This window comes from Osmia bicornis, chromosome 9, assembly GCF_907164935.1.
Source record: "Osmia bicornis bicornis chromosome 9, iOsmBic2.1, whole genome shotgun sequence".
In the NCBI taxonomy this organism is placed as follows: domain Eukaryota; kingdom Metazoa; phylum Arthropoda; class Insecta; order Hymenoptera; family Megachilidae; genus Osmia; species Osmia bicornis.
The window spans coordinates 8,033,381-8,049,894 of NC_060224.1; the positions used below are offsets into that span (position 1 = coordinate 8,033,381).

Sequence of the window (16,514 nt, forward strand, 5' to 3'; positions counted from 1 at the left end):
GCTTTGTCGAAGGAATTCCAATTTTCATTCTCTCGTTTCTATCGAGTAACGTTATTTAATGTTGATTAGCCGAACCTCGAAATTGACTGGATTTTAATCAAGGCAAATTGCAGCGAATACGATGTTTAAAAGATAAATACGTCAAACTGTATGAACTGGATTTATTAATTACACGGTTACATTAATTGAACGAATGAAACTTCTAACGCAATAGACTCTGTATGCCTTCGAGAACGAAACGCGCATTCTTCTGGCCCGTAATTAAAATTACTTTTGTTAAATAATCGACTGTACAGTTTCAGTATATCCCCCTGAAAAATATTTCACGATTATAGATATGATGGAATTTATGATACGCACAGCTTTGCATTCACTTGGGGAATTAATCATAAAATCATGAATTAATTAGCATAATGATAATTCTGTAATGAAGATCGAATGAAACGATCGCTGACCAAGAGGACGTTGTATTAATCTCCTAACAACAACTTTTCCGTCAACTCACGCGATCCTGTGTAAACGGTACCGTGTTCGAAATAACTTTTTTCCCAACATTTTCCAGCGATGAAAGTTTCGCGTTGCAGCACACGGCATTTCGACGATTTTCAGCTTTGAATTAAAAAAACTGGCTGGTTGGAAAGCGCGACACGATCCTCGTATTTTTTTTGCAGTTTTCAAACTATTGTTAGCGGTTTCCGTTCGGAGGAGTTTCCTTGGATGCGTGGTCGGAATTCCAGCTTTCTCGTTAGCTCCTTCGAATCGAACTTTCCCTTTTTTCAATCTTTACTTTCGTTGCGACTTTCTCTCTTTAAGAGTAATCAATTAAATAGAAAAGAATCGAATGATCATGATACTTTGTTTCCTACAGTTTTATTAGGACCGCAATGACGAAGCGTTCCGCGCTGACTGTTATTACGTTTCTAAAAAATGGCACAATTCTCTGATGGGGAAAGGGGTAATTTTTCGTCGGACCCGTAAGATATCGACAAATATATAAACTGAATCGCTCGGTTGATTAGTAACCCCCGAAGGCGCGTGAAAAGAATCGATGATAAACGGAATTTCTGTCAGCCGGCTGAGACAGAAAGGAAAAGAATGGAGAAACGTTAGATGAAGATTGCTTTTTCGTTTGCTTTCATTCCACCGCCGCATGGGATGATTACCGATGACTATCGAGGCCATCGTTGTTTCCTTTGCTCTCGCCACGCTTTATGCTTCGCCTTCTTCCCCTTCCGCGCACCATTTCCACCGGTTTCCAGTGAGAAAACATCGCTGAATTTATCCCCGAGTCTCCATACTCTGCCGTCGTCGTCGACGTCGTTGTCGTTTGGACGGTGAACAAAAAACAATGACGACTTTAGAGAGATCGCGAGCACCGGTTTTCCATTTTCCCCGTTCAAAGTTCCTTTTCGAATGCCTTCCCTATCGTACTCTTACTCTTTTGTTTATACTCCCGAGATTGAAACACCGTCGTACGTCTGTGACGTTGCTACGCCGCTTGAAAAATGGGTCATTTTTTTTTTCTCATAAGATACAGGAGTTAGCGGGTGAAACGGCGTGCTCGGTGATCGGAAATCTATTAACGCTGAAAGTTTCGAAACGCGGGTTAATTGGAGAAGCGCGTAGCAACGCGCGGTTAGACGAAAATATTTTAATTATCGCGAGCGACCAGCGCGTAACGACGACTTTAATGGATCGCATGATGATTAAGGAGAAAAAGAACGTTTTCTCGACGGCCGGATTTAGCGACTGCGTCGTTCCGCGTAATGATCCGCGGCGCGGATTCGCGGGAACAAAAAGCTAGCTGCCGCAACGTAGCGGACTCTTGGCCTACATGCGAAGACAGGGTGAAAAAGAAAAAAAAAAAAAGAGGACGGATGTACGGGAGTGTAGGAGACCGAGTCGGGCCACGTCTCTGGTTGAAATATCGACCAGGAACCGTGGATGACTCCATCGTGCGCCGCTTTTAAATCATCGTGGCGAGTATTGAAAGCCCGAGCGAAGTCGTTGACGGGCAATGAAAAAAGTAGTATTTCGTTGGGACATTTTTTATTTCTGTCATTCGGTCCGCCTGGTTGATTCGCGTCGCGAAAATTAATGAATCTTTTTCAACGAGTACGCGAGCAAATTCTAAACTTTATAAATAACGCTTCGCTAGTTTTTTCTGTTCCACTGAAAACTGTACTCGAAATTAGGCAACCTCTATCTATCGGGTTAATTACTATTTGTCGATTGCTTATTTTGCAGTATAGCTGAAAAAGGGAGCTTCTGCTTGAAAAACGTGTAATCCATTTAACAAATAGCCAGGGTAATATTTTCACGAGGTGCAAAGTTTCACGATCGATAATTTCGATGAAAATGTAGATAACCGTTGGTCCGCATCCAGTGGAGGATCACGAGGTTATGGCGCGAAACGTGAAACGACACTGAGCGGAGCCGCGAAAATGTCGGTGCAAATGACTGTACTCCTCCTTCGTCGCTCCATTTGCACCGGGACAATTGTTCTCGTTCGCTATTATACTCGTTCTTGTTGTACCATCGCCACCCACCAAATGATGTCACGACGCGTCGAATGAGCCGGAGGAACTTGACGTAAATCGAGCCGATAAAATGACGACAGCTAAAACTTTCATCCCTATTCTTCGACACGTTCACCGCCTTTGGCTAATTTAATCCTTTCCGCTCGAACGTTCTTTTGATACAGACGAGTAGCAACTCGAACCTCGTTACTAGTGGTCCTATACCATTTTTACCCTTTTCAAACTTTTATAAAAGCGTGCGAGTGGGACAATCGCCGACAGGTACAGCGACGTTGCCCAGAGTCCCGTTGGGTACTGTCGTAAACCATCTGGGGCCCTTATGATTTCCAAGGACCTGATCGTCCTCACCCACTCGCTAGGGCCTGTCCAAGTAGGAGAATTCACTCCTGGAACACATGTTTTGGGTCCCCTTCCAACGCTGCTCCTTCAAGTAAGATGGGACCGAGGAGACAATACCGCCGCTAGGAATGACGAAGAGACGGTAGTCGGAACCGTCCCATCTTACTTGAAGGAGCAGCGTTGGAAGGGGACCCAAAACATGTGTCCCAGGAGTGGATTCCCCTACTTGGACAGGCCTGCGCTAGGGCGATGACGACCAGGCCTCGGAAAGTCAAATAGCAAGGTTTTTTCAAAAAGAGTGGGGCGCGGGCCTTCGTTTTAAGAGACGGAAAAAGCGCGCCAGTGACACAAAGTATTAAGTTGACACTCGAGGTGTGAAACGCTCCTCCTACTCCTCACCTCGAACCCTCGTCTAGTAGTAGTAGTAGTAGTTTCTACTAGTAGTTGTAACCTAGAGAGCGAATAGCGAGAATGCGTGTGGGTCAACTGTATAAGTGTGGGTGTCTTAGCCTGGCCCATCTAGCTCCGACCAATCAGACCCAATTCCTTAGAAGTCTCAACTTAGTGGACGCGTACTTACAGAGACCGCTAAACTGACAGCGCGTAGCAAATAAGAAGCGAAGAGTTGAGGAACTTATTGATTAAAGTTATCCTGACAAGTAGTATTTTTATTTAACCAACCTTACGCTTTGTTCTTGTCATTTAACTGATTCCATCTGAAAGGCCGCACAGCTCGATTGCAATAATAAGAACGGAAGCTCATCAATTTCCCTTACGTTATATCATTTCTAAACGATCAAACTGGGCCAGGAAGATCTCATAATGAAGACGCGGAGATCGCTGCCAGGACGAAATAAGTGAATTTAATTAAAACCGGCTACGATGAATGAACGCACGACCGAATGAGCAAAGAGATAAGTGGATTTTCCCCTCGGTGGGAAGTTTTTTTCTTCGTCCAGCCTGGTCGGAGAGAACGAATCAAACAAAAAAGATGAGATAAGAACGGTGTAATAATGTAAATGCACCGCGTACGGTGCATAAACGAGGAGATAACGAAACTTAAACGCAAGCTCGCTAAGCGGAAGAGAACGATTAAGTGGCACGGCGTTGAGAAGCAGCCGACGTAATTAATTAATTGAATAAAGCACGTGGCTGAACTTACGTGGAAAAGAGAAAGAACGAGAGGGGAAGATGAAAAACGACGTTCGAGGTACACGAATTATTAAGTGCTGTAAGTCAATTAAGTAACTGACTTCCCTTGGTTAACGATATCTTTAACCAGGACTTTGATTGTCACCGAGAATATCGCTTTGAATTTTACTCACAGTTAACTGAGAGATATAACAGTGAAAAGTGGAAGAAAGACAATTGTGATACATAGGTACGATAAAATTTTGCTCTCATTCGTGGGAGGAAGAAAGGAGTGGGTGATTTGGAGAAATTGGGGCCGAAGAATAAACAGAGAAGGTGAAAAGGATAGAAAAGGCTGAGAGAATGAAGGTAGTCGTTGGCTCGGACTTCAAAGTACCTTTCCAGCAGGCGGAAAGCAATGGTGGCGGGAAACAGTGCAAATAGATGGGACGAGATAGGAGGAGGAAAGAAAGGGAAAATGGTAGACGGCGCCGGGACAGAAGTAGTATTAATTTCCTCGAGCCCGGAGGTCCTGGCACATCATTCTCCGCCAGACACCAGGAAAGACGAATCCCTTTCGCCACCCTTCAACCAGGTCCCCGTCTACGTTCCCGATATTGCTAACATTATACACACTGCAATTCTTACTTCAAAGCGTACCAGTTTTACTTAACCTCGCCAGTGGAGGATTCACGATTCGGTAATTCGAAAGGTTTTCATTAATACGTCAAATTGCGTTGTGTTCTAAATTTGAAGCGCCTCTACGAGTGGGTTTATTGCGGTATCCTATGGCTGACTAAACATTGATATTTCTACTGTGGCGGTGAACGCGCTGAAACGTAATAGAAATATCTACCACTGCACGCTACAGCAATTCGGATTATTAAAGATATTAAAATTGTTAATTATTATCGCGACGCAATTACCATTTGCACGTTGTAATCTCTACAAACGGAGCAAGCCTTGCGCAAGCTAAATCTCGTTAAGTATCTCTTCAAATCGCACGACGTTTCTGACACGTCATTGTATACTTTGCTCGCGACAAACGCATGACGTGCTAGAGACGTCGTTTCAGGGCAAAGTGTTAAGAATTCGCGTGCACACGGATTACTAACGCGAGACGGTCGTTCGTCTTAGTCTTGGCTCTCCTTCTTCCTTTCTTTCTGCACGATCGCAAACACTCGTCGCGAATATTTGCACGGGAGAAAAGAGCATTACAAAAGACAAATTCTCCCTTCCCTACTCCTTCCCTTTCCCTACTGTTTACCATTAATTCTCCAGCATCCGGCTCCGGGTCGAAGCCGGGCAAGTTCAAAGTATCCGGCTAACGGATTCGCAAACAAACCTTCTTATTTTTACATCCCGGCAGAAGGTATCGCGTTACGGGGGAGAAAGCGAACACAGGACGGATGTGTTTCCGTTGTAAACACGATTTTTCTTTACGGAAGGAAACGACCAGCCAGGATTCTCCTGGCGAGGAACCGTTCGCGAGTCCGCTTAATCTTTCGGTAAACTAATAAAACTTCGTTAAGACCGGACCAAAGCTGCTGGAATTTCCATCCATGGCTTGGCTGAATGAAAAGCGACCGATTCCCTTCGAGGATTTTTACTTTTCACCCCTCTACTTCGGTTATCGAAGGTGAATTCAATCATAAACGTCTATAGAGGTGGAATTGCTGTTCCAAGAGGGACTGGAATCGAATTAATTTGGAATCAAGTCCGAAATTCAAGGAAACACTCGGCAAGATATCCTCTTCGTTTCTTGCTCTAATATTTTTTCCTCGGATCGATGCCAGACTCTTAACGTATTACTTACTACTCGATGGAGTCGAACGAATATTCCTTCCAGTTGTTCAAATTGATAAGGAATCAATTTTTCAATGAGAAGTGTAGGCGTTTAGTGGAAGGCGGTGAATCTCCTCGGACGCCCTTAGCTCAGGTCGGCGACCGCCAGATGGCGGCGGGACTGAGTCTGTTCTCGCTAGCGGTCCCCTGGCATGAGTTCCAAAAGGCGGGCCGACCGAGGTCGAGCCCCCGTCTTGTGTAGAAGAACCCCGATTTTCCCCTTTTTCAAACCGCCACGCGAACGTGACTGGCGCCCAACGAATTTCGAGTAAAGGATTTTTCGTATCTGAAGGATTGTATAGAATGCACCCCCGAACGGGTCACCAATTTGGAACCCAGAGCCTATAGGCGTCTGGGGCAGGGATCGTCTGTCGATCCCCACTGACGAGTCTGGCAGACGATCCCGGGACGGAAAGGCTTTTTTCTCTCCCTACAGAAGCTAATTTCAACGACATCCTGTACATAGTACGTTCGATAGCTTTTATTATTAGGATCAATCAAGGAAAGAACAACTTTGGATGATGTTACAGAGTAGCTTGTATAATAGCAGCTGATCCTCGGTACACTTTGTGTATCTACAGGGAGCTAGGTGCGCGTTAGTTGCGAAGAAACTTTCCTATCTGTCACGAGAATCGATCCAGACTTCTCTATGGCTAAATAATTTTCCCTAGAAACTTGACGGTACCTCTGCAATACCGTACAAACTACAAGGGAATAGCATCCTGGCTATCAGGCTGATTTACAATGTTTGCTTCCAAGGGTAAACCGTTAGTTTATCGTGTTCTATTATACCTGCCGGAAGTTTCTGCATGACGAGTAGAACCGGAATGAAACAGGAGCGGACTAACTTGCAATTAGAACGAAACACGAGGAACCATTCAAAATTCGTCATAGTACCGGCAGCGTGGGCATCAAGTTTTTCTATGACTTTGAAAATTTTAACGATAAATTTTCTTGTATTTTCCAGGAGCCGTAGGTGGCGAAGGCGGAGACGAAGATGACAAGGAGAAGGAAGAGGAAGCCGAGAGGGAAAGGCAAGAAGCGATCAGGGAGGCCGAGGAACGAAGGAAGGAGAAGCACCGTAAAATGGAAGAGGAGCGAGAGAAGATGCGACAAGAAATCAGGGACAAGGTAAGACCCTTTCGTAAATACCTTCAATGGAAAATTAACTTCTGGAATAATGACGTTAATGATGAACTGGAAGATGCGTCGTTCTTCGTTCAAAGCGACGGGTTTAATTCAATTGATTGTAAGTACACGGTACAATCAACCGGCGAATCGGAATAAAACACACTCTATCGAGGATAAATAATCTTCTCAACAATCAATCAACCCGTCCACGTGTCCAATCAGACCGCATCAATTGCGATTGTGTGGCAGGCTAATAATCGCTCGTTACCCGGCTTTGATATCTGTCAGCTTGGAAAAATCAAATGGAAAACGTGTGGGAAGCAATAATTTGCTCGAGCTTTCCAACCGATCTAATAATTCGTGGACAAAGCAAAGCGTGACTATTTAACGATAGCCCGACGTTGCCCCGATGTCTCTGCTAACTCGTAGCGTCAATAGGAAATAGTGCAATTATATAACGAAGCTGATTCCATCGTTCGGAACATAGTTAGTCGCCGCTGTTTTGTCGGGTGCAATCAGGCTAATTAGTCCGACTACCGGCTCGATGATACGTAACCGTTTGATCAACGAGAACCATTGTTCCCCTGGTTGTCCGCGGTCTCGTAATCGTCCTCCCCCGATAATGACACTAACGAATAATCTCTTCTCGACGCGTGATTATTTTCACGCCGGGATTCTGCAAACTTTCCAAACTACCTACACAACCGGTCACCTGGCCCGCACTCTCGATCGGGGAACAATGAGCGATAATGGAGGCACGTTTTACCGGTTACGAGCGCGAAAAATAGCCTTCATTTGACCGTTTGGCCGTGACGCGTGTCGTTATTTTCAAAACCGCTTCCCGATTTAATGCGTTTATTTTTGGGAAAATGCTCGGGCAAATTGCTGTCGAAGCGATGCTCCGCCCTATCCAAACACGAGGGACAAAAAGCACCTGCTCGACCCTTTCGTTACACTCGCCTTCTTCCACCTTTGATTACGTGAAATTATTTAACTCGATATTCAAACGTAAATGAAATAACTTGCGGCGAACACGGTTTATTTCCAGCATAAAGGAATATGAAGTGTAATTAAATTTGGCTCGACGTTAAAGCTATTAATTACGTTCGATTGAAAAAGGATGTCCGGTTATTTTTAATTATCCGCTACGAGATATTCCTCCACGGAAGCGGATCTTGAGATGGAATTTTCTAAAAGACACGTAACGAAATCTGTTCCTGATGATCATTAGTCAAGTCTCATAATCGGATTTTCTTTAAATCACAATGCTACCGATGCGATTACTCGAGGAAAGCTTCCGCTTAGGAATACATCTTCATTCTCAAGAGGATCGCCGGTGTTATTATAGGTATCTTGGATTTTCCGGTCGAAGGAAATTCTTCTTGAAAGATTTTCGACATCTCCGTCTAATGAACCTCGTTAATTGAAAGCGAGCGATTCTCGAGGGAATATTAAAGTGGTTGATACTTTTTTCATTCCTTCTCGTATAACTTTGATAAAATTCGATCTACGTTATTTATAGGGAAACTTGGAAATTCCCCGATGGAATTAAAATTTTCGTTGCTGGAGAGTTAGAAATCAATGGGAACCGAAGCTCGGTAACGAGATATCCAGATGGGGTTTCGGTTCCATTTAACGAGGGAGTGATATTTCAGGAACGGAACGATGCTCTACTTCGTGCCGATGCAGTGCGGTTTCAATTTTCGTAATCTCTAGTTTGCGGTAAATTTTCAGGAAAGTTGATTCCAATTTCCGTATGGCATCCAGCCAAAAAGCTTTCTTCTGACCCTTCGTTAGCCTCTTCCAATTGAACGCTTTGACACTTCGATCGATTCGTGCAAAATTGTCACGTATACCCACGAGTCTCGTGAAACCTGCTTTCAACCATAAAAATGTTAATAATTATCGCTGTTAATTGACGTTTCAATTGGCATGGAATATCGAACGTTACGTCGGAAAGAGTTTAGCGCTTCAAACTTCGCTCGATGGAGATTATTTTATAATTCAGCCAACGAGGAACACTGGTCCTGCAAAGTTTCGATCGTTCAGGAACAATTGGCTATTGAATCGTTCGTTTTCAAATTGCCGAGCTATCTTCGAAAACGCGTTTATACCCGGGTAATTTTACAAACCCTCGACAAACGAGCACGACGTCGCGGCCGATTCGAGAGTTATTCGTTTAATACGTACAATACACAGCCGGACGTGTTTTTCACGATTATTCTGTAAAGAGCCCTCGATTTCATCTGGGTCATGTCAGTGTCGCTGACTACGTCCTGACAGGACAATACATCAGGATTGACAATGGCACGATACCGCGAACGCGCGACATCTGTTTGTCCTCTTTCATCTTTTCCCTCTTTGTTAAAATTTCCCTGTCTAGCTCGTGTATTTTTTTTTTTTTCATTCGCTCCTGTTTGTTTCCTGGTAAATCGGTCGCGTTGAAAAACTTTTCGAACAGTGGATTCATTGTCTCTGTCGATGGTGGTTTTTCTGGCGAATGTCCTCGATGCATCCCGTTTCGTTTACGCTCGCCCGATTTTTCTGCTAATTTTACAACTCGTTTCGCTAATTGCATAAACTCTCTTTGTAAATATCATTTTCTTTGTTCTCGATATAAGAAACTTTCAATTAACCATTTTATTATTCAAGTGAACAATGAAACATTGTAAATTAACGTAATTAACCGGACCATAGTGAATATGTTCCATGCTATAATTATAATATTAGTTCGATACATTATAATTATTAAACTATAGCATGTAATATCAACTTGAAATTACCCGGGCGTATATTAAATCAACGAACAAGAGCGATGGTCACATATTTTCGACGCGTATGCAATTCTTTTTATACGAAACGCGAGGTTCATTCGTGCTAACTGAAAAAGGTCGTTTCATTTTGGCTCTCTCTTTCTGTCTGTCTCAATTAACTCGAGCAATTAATTAAAAATCCTCCAGACACTGGCGACGACCCAACATCCGTTCGTCACGGTGACTCGATGGAACAATGGTGACTCCAATGGCAACGAAACGATGACGGCATCCGATATAATGCACCTCTCCGATAGATTTTCCTAATTAAAAATTTGTTTCCCATCCCAAACGATAAGTCTGCCGTAAATAAATTTGAAACAATAGCCCAAGCTTCGCAGGAATCCCCGTAATTATCAGAGAAAACCATTTAATTCGTTCTGTAACAATGATGCAAGCGGAGTTTCGTAACTGTTTCGATTTCTGTATTCAAGGTAGTTGTTGATGTTCATAAGTTGCACCGCTATTATACAAACAATCCATTCAGAGCAATGCGCTGCATTAGCATGTCCATGGTTAACTGCTGCTACTCAGCAGCAATACATGGACAGTCACGTAAATTCCCCATTGGTGTTTTAACGTTTCCATTGAAACCCAGCCAAGGTTTGTTTCCATTTGTACAAATAGCGCGAGCAATATCATTGTTTCGTCATACTTCCAATGACGCGGATCGATACAAGTTTAAATAACCTTTCGATCAATCGCCGTAGCCTTTTTATAAACGCGCTTGTTTATTCAGGAAGGAATTAATAAAAACACTTTTAGCTCTTCGATCAATACCGATTGACGAGCTTTGCAAAAATGGTGCTTTGACTAAAGTTGGATGCTCCAAGTTTGATAAAGAGGAATGGAATAGAGTCTAAAATTAAGTTAAAAGGGATAAAGAAGATCATCGGGAAAGTTTAGTCGTAAATATTTTAGGTGGTGCGACGTTAAACGGATAACAATGGCAGAAGTAAAACGTCAAATCTCGTGAAAGTTGGTTGAAAGTCGAGGAAAACTTTTCACCCGACCAATACAGTCGCAAGAAAACAGTTTCTTTTTCGTCCAACCTCCGTTGTCTTCTTCTTCATAAATTCAACTTTTCAAAGGGGAATAATTTTTTGTAAATGTTCGAATCGATTAATGCAAAGGTTTCGAGGATACACAGAATGGTCGACATAAATTTCCCGCGAAACGGACAGTACGAAATAGGAATATGGAAGAGGAATTCTAATACGATACCTCGGGATTTATCGTGCCGGATAACCGGCGGTATATCACGATTTTTTGGCAGTATTATCAAGGGAGGGGAAAAAAGTGGTCGTGTCACTGTCAAGTAAACAATCGATACCTTCTGCCAGGCTGGCGAGAAATATGGATCAGTGCGAATAGAATATTCAAACAGCGATGACCCAGAAATCGTGTTAATGAAACGAGGAAATTTCGAAGGAAGAGATCGCGTAAGGAAACGGAGGCTCGGCATTTTTCCTCGATCGATTACGCGTTCGGAGAAGAAAATTTAGCCGTGCCATCTCCGGCACTTTGTTCCACAGCGGCGCGGCCTTTCTGCTCGGCTCCTCTCGAGAAATTGCCGAAGGAACGACATTATTGCGCGTTGTCGTGACCAATCCCCATCGACGTTCCCGTTCTACCCTCGCTGTGTTTTATTATGTGCTTTATCGAATCTCTCTACCGGCTGTTTCTTCCGCTTCGAGGCTTGCAACCAATGTTCCGGTGAACGACTCACTCTTCAACTATGATTATATTACAAATTACAAATATCCCCAATTTCCTTTGCACCGCGTTTATTTTCAATTGAAGAAAAGAGACGATTGTCCGACAATTGTCTGGACATTGGAAAATCAATCATCGTTATGTTAATACCGTATGCGTTCCACAAAGTACACAGAATCAGAGGGGAAAAATTGCATGGTTCGTGTCACGAGCAATGCTGATACGTCGTTTAAAGTTTCGCCAAGAATAGAACGATTCTGAAACGCTGACTAGCGAGATACGAGGCTTTTTCGCGTTTCGATAGGGCCGTAATCGGCGAAACTGCTTTAACATTTGCATCACGCGAGCACGCAACTGCTATGCAATCACGATCAACAGACCGGTGTACCCTTTTGGAGAATCGCTCGAGCAACGTTCACCAGTGGTCCAATACCGTAGACGTTACCCGCGATCCTCGATTAACGATATTAAAATTGTAATTCGACGATTAAGACCGAGATGAATCGCGAGCAAAGAAAAAAAAAAAAAAGAAAATAGAAAATAGGACAAAGCCGATAAAAGGCGACAGCTTGCACGCGCGAAACGTTAAAAAAAATGAATTGAGTGACTCGAAGGGAAGTCGAGCGAAGGTGCGACGAAATAAACGGGGTGAATTATGGATTGCATAAATAAACTTCCAGCAGGTGCGGAGGAACAATATTATCTATGTAAATAAATTCGCGATGGAGCTACAACGGGTCCACCTAAATTTCACTGAATTTCATAACTGCCTTGTCGTGAATCGGCGATAAAGTTACGAGTATCATGAATCGAGGTTAATAGAAAAATGTAAAGCGATAAGGGAAAGGTGATCTTAAATTGAACATGATCGGGTTAAAGCCGCGCGGCATATCGTTATAAACGGAAAGAAATATAAATGGTTATAAATTTATACGAAGGTTATCTAGATTTTTTATAATTTATTACTTAGTAACTGCCCTAAAAGCATTAGCAAATTAACATATCGGACAAAGTAAAGAACCCACCCTCTGTTCCTATTCCTTTTTTTTCTGTCAACATCCCCCGCGACACGTCGCTGTGAAATTCAAAGGCTGATATAAAAGAAATAATACAGATCGAGATATCGACACGTAGCCCCGTCAATGTTCTCGATATCCTAAAGCCGGTTGTCTTGCTCGGCCGAAGATCTACGAATCGTGGAATATGAAGGGGGGGAAAAGACAGACAGAACGGAGGAAAGTGTAAAACAGGGAGAAGAGATACAGACAGCTTTCCAATTTCACAAATTCATGACCCGGGGAAGCTTCTCTGGTAGTCTCTTCGACGGACTGACTGGTGTCAATAAAATGGCATGGAAATACTGGGAGAAACGGGAACGAAGGGTGATCGCGTATCAAACTGACGGAAAGTCAGGTGTGGTAACTTGGTTTTAAATCACCCTGGTAGACGCGTTTCTTTTGCCTTATACTCGTCATCCGTTTTCTGCTATTTTTATGACCAGCTGTTCCGATCGATCGAAAAATTTCTGATGAATTAGAAATTACCTAGTGAATTCTACCTAGTAAACTTTAGGGAAATTATTTATAAATTCTCTAGACTGTTCATCATATGTATGTAATAACGATAAGGTATCGATCGGTAGCATCGTTAGATCGTAGGCTGACGCTTAAATATCGTTCAGCAGTGTGAACGAAGCGGAGGCTTCGATCGAACGAGACACCGAAGCTACGTGTCGAGCTAATTAGGTTTCGACGCGATAATTAAAATCCGGCGTCTGATCGATATTGTGTTTAGCACGAATACCCTGTTGCCCGTCAAAGGTGACGCTGACGAAGAGAGACGGGTTAGAAGGAAGGGAACCAAGAACAAGACGGATGATGGTGCAGAACAAGCAGCTAGCAGACAGGCAAGTACCAGAGGAAAGACGAGAAGAAAAGGAAGGAGAAAAAAAAGGAGAGGAAGTCTGTGGACAAGGAAAAAGAAGAAAGAAGATTGAACTTAACTGGGGTCAAATTGACTCTAGTAGGGAGTCCCTGCATTCAATATGGCGACTTCCTAATAGAGTCAGGCTGACTCCTTTTAAGACGTTCACCGGATCCCATCGTCAAAGTGTTTATGAAAGTATCAATGATGTTAAAGCTATTTTTTATTGTAGTACATTTTAAAGTGTAGGTTATTGCGATAATGTGTTAAAAATGTAATCGATAGTTGCGCTTCGTTCGATAGAGTAAGTTAACTCTTAACTACGAATTCATTAGACCAGGGTTTCCCAAACTTTTCTGCAATGGAACACTTCGCAAACCCGAAAATTTTAACGGAACACTTAGCTTATTTTTTAGGTTGGGTAATTTCTACTAGTAAAAATTTTAAAAAAATGTTATTAATTATTTTTAAATATAAAACTTTACAAATTGTCGCGGAACATAGTTTGGAAAACCCTGCGTTAGACTGTCATCGTTTGATTATTGTTTGAGAGCCTGGCGTGTCAGTAGGGAATATCGTAGTCAATTCTGATTTAAGATAATACTCATTATAATATCGTTAAGTATATTTAATTTTTCTACGCGATCGCGTGTGCGAATCACCAGTTTATGTAAATGATCCTATCAAGGCGAGGTGTAAAATAACGATTATGGAGAAGAAATTTATCATCCTATAAAGATAATGTGTTCAAGCGTTGCATAAATTGAAAAATTGATTTTTCATGACGATGGATAAAGTAGTAGGGTACTACACGCACCCCAAGCGTAACACTTATGTATATAGGTATATCAGATAAAAAAGATCATCCGTTTTTCCATGCCAAAAAATATAATTAATGAATTAAATAAAGGAATATCGTAAGGATTAAATTGAAATTTTTTCCATGGATTACGTTTCAATATCAATCATGAGCGAAACTAATCTCTGAAATTGATCTATAAATGAAAAATATATATATATATGTATATATATTCTATTTCACAAAGTTAAAAACATCGACGACCTAACGTTATTGCACTGACACGTAATTAAAAAGAGATAGCCGTTCGAATGTATCGCAGATTTAACGGCAACACATTGCGTTACAACGTTGCCTACCGATAATTTCGCGATTAAAACGAAAAACGAGCATCCAGCAGTTCTTTTTCAATCGGTATGCAATAAACGTCCGCAACGATAAATTCGCGCCGGCGAAATTGCAGATTTTAATGCAGCCGCGATCGCGAACGGGAACGCACACGGCCAATTAGAAAATTAATTCGCGTAATTGGCATATCAAGTTTAATTAAATTTCATTAATTACATCGAACTGATTGATCAAATATTGTAAGCGAGACTACGCGTTGATTCGAAATTATTCCTTGCTGGCGTGAGATAAAAAATGAATTACTTTTGCTCGGAAAAATTAAAGAAAAATAGATACCGCTTCTCTCCTTTTTTATTTCAATTTTCTCAGGATCGAGCTGAGCAACGAAAATATTCGCTGATCGTGAAAAATAATCATGATTCGACGCAAATTGAAATCTGAACGGTGCACGTTCGTTTGCGAGTTACGAAATTCCAACAGAATACATTCGCTCTGTGCTCTAGATTCTTTCGCGAATTAAGTCACGCGAATGGCGAGCGTTCGTGACGAAGAAACCGTAATTTTTATCAATGTAACTAATCAAAATAATTGTGAACACGATGAGTACGAGCAAGGAAATTTTCAAAGTTTCTTTTATCAATCAAAACCTTTAATTCTCGTCGCGTATCAACCGCGTTTCCTGAGGGCAGGCGACAAACAATTAACAAATAGCTCGGTTTGCTTGGTAACCAACGTTGCAATTAACCTGATTGAGAGTCAGAAACCGTGCGAATGCTAATGCTGTAACAAGATAGCCAGACAATATCAACAACCGCAACGGACCGGTAACACTTACAAAATTACCATCATTACGTGCACGCGTTACGATCGAACGACAATTCAAACAGACTTCTGTTTTTCATTGCCGGATCGATCGTCTCTACCAGCTGATTTAAAAGCATAGATAGATAACTGTCCGTGTAAGAAGAAGCTTGGTGAAAGAAAAAAAAAAAAAGGGCGTCGGTAAAAATGTCGCAGTGCGACGTAGCTTGCGGATACAACGCGACTAGGACGCACGTGCTGATGCAGCTTGTGTACCACCTACACATTGTATCATTTTTCTGTGTGTTCGCGAATATATTTGACAGCTCTTCGTTCCCACCACCAGTGAAAGCAAAGTCTTAATAAATCTAATATGTTAATTTCCCTCGGTTACAAAGGAAATTGTAAAGCCCTTTATTTGGCCTCGTTCCTCCGCGCCGGTTTTTTCCCTAAAGAAGACTAGCATGCTCAGCATTGTACACTCGAGTGCAGGGTAGGCTTCCCTTAGCTAAGGGTGAGTAATCGCTTACCTTCGGTCTTAGGAGAACCTAGGAAGATCTTAAGAACTTACATGACTAGATAATAACTCCTCTTAACTGAGACATTAAATCCTTAAATATTTTAGGATCAGCATATCCGATCGTCTCCTCTCGTATATAATTGAACGGTTAATTAAGCAAAATTTTACCCCCGCTTATTTCCTTCTATCAATCATCTACAATAGAGAAGGAAGAATGGAAATGTTCATCTGTTGATGGAACAAAAGAATGATACCGGGTCGGGACAAAAGAGAAATGGCATGGCAAAGGCGGAAAAGGGAAAGCAAGAGACAAGCCGAGGTACATAGAACAGCGAAACGAAGCTGGCTGACACAGAGAATTTATAGCGTTTGCAGATATAGCGGTAATACACGCGTAGTCGATTACAATGCCGCGATGGTAGCAGGCAGCCGCACTCGTGCAGCCGATCATGTGTCTGGGGCTTGTACCGCAATCGGGCTCATTGTCTGGGCGACAAGAGTCCCCTGGGTACAAAGCATCTACCTAGCTACTACTGGCTGCATGTAACCAACAACAGCAGCAGCAGCAGCAACAACAACAACGGCAAAGCTTTGGAGAACGTGTGCAA

General features: G+C 42.4%; 2 protein-coding genes across 4 annotated transcripts in view; one reads left to right on the top strand and one right to left on the bottom strand.

Annotated features, from left to right (window-relative positions):
• Nucleotides 1-16,514, bottom strand: part of LOC114875078 (protein Skeletor, isoforms D/E-like) — a 226,049-nt gene that overhangs the window by 186,315 nt on the left and 23,220 nt on the right.
• The window catches only part of LOC114875090 (complexin), a 174,928-nt gene that overhangs the window by 150,860 nt on the left and 7,554 nt on the right, over nt 1-16,514 (top strand). For all 3 annotated transcript variants that reach the window (XM_029185014.2, XM_029185013.2, XM_029185015.2), the window contains one exon: nt 6,823-6,986. In XM_029185014.2, coding sequence (XP_029040847.1) covers nt 6,823-6,986 — 164 coding nt within the window. The remainder of the gene's footprint in view (nt 1-6,822; nt 6,987-16,514) is intronic.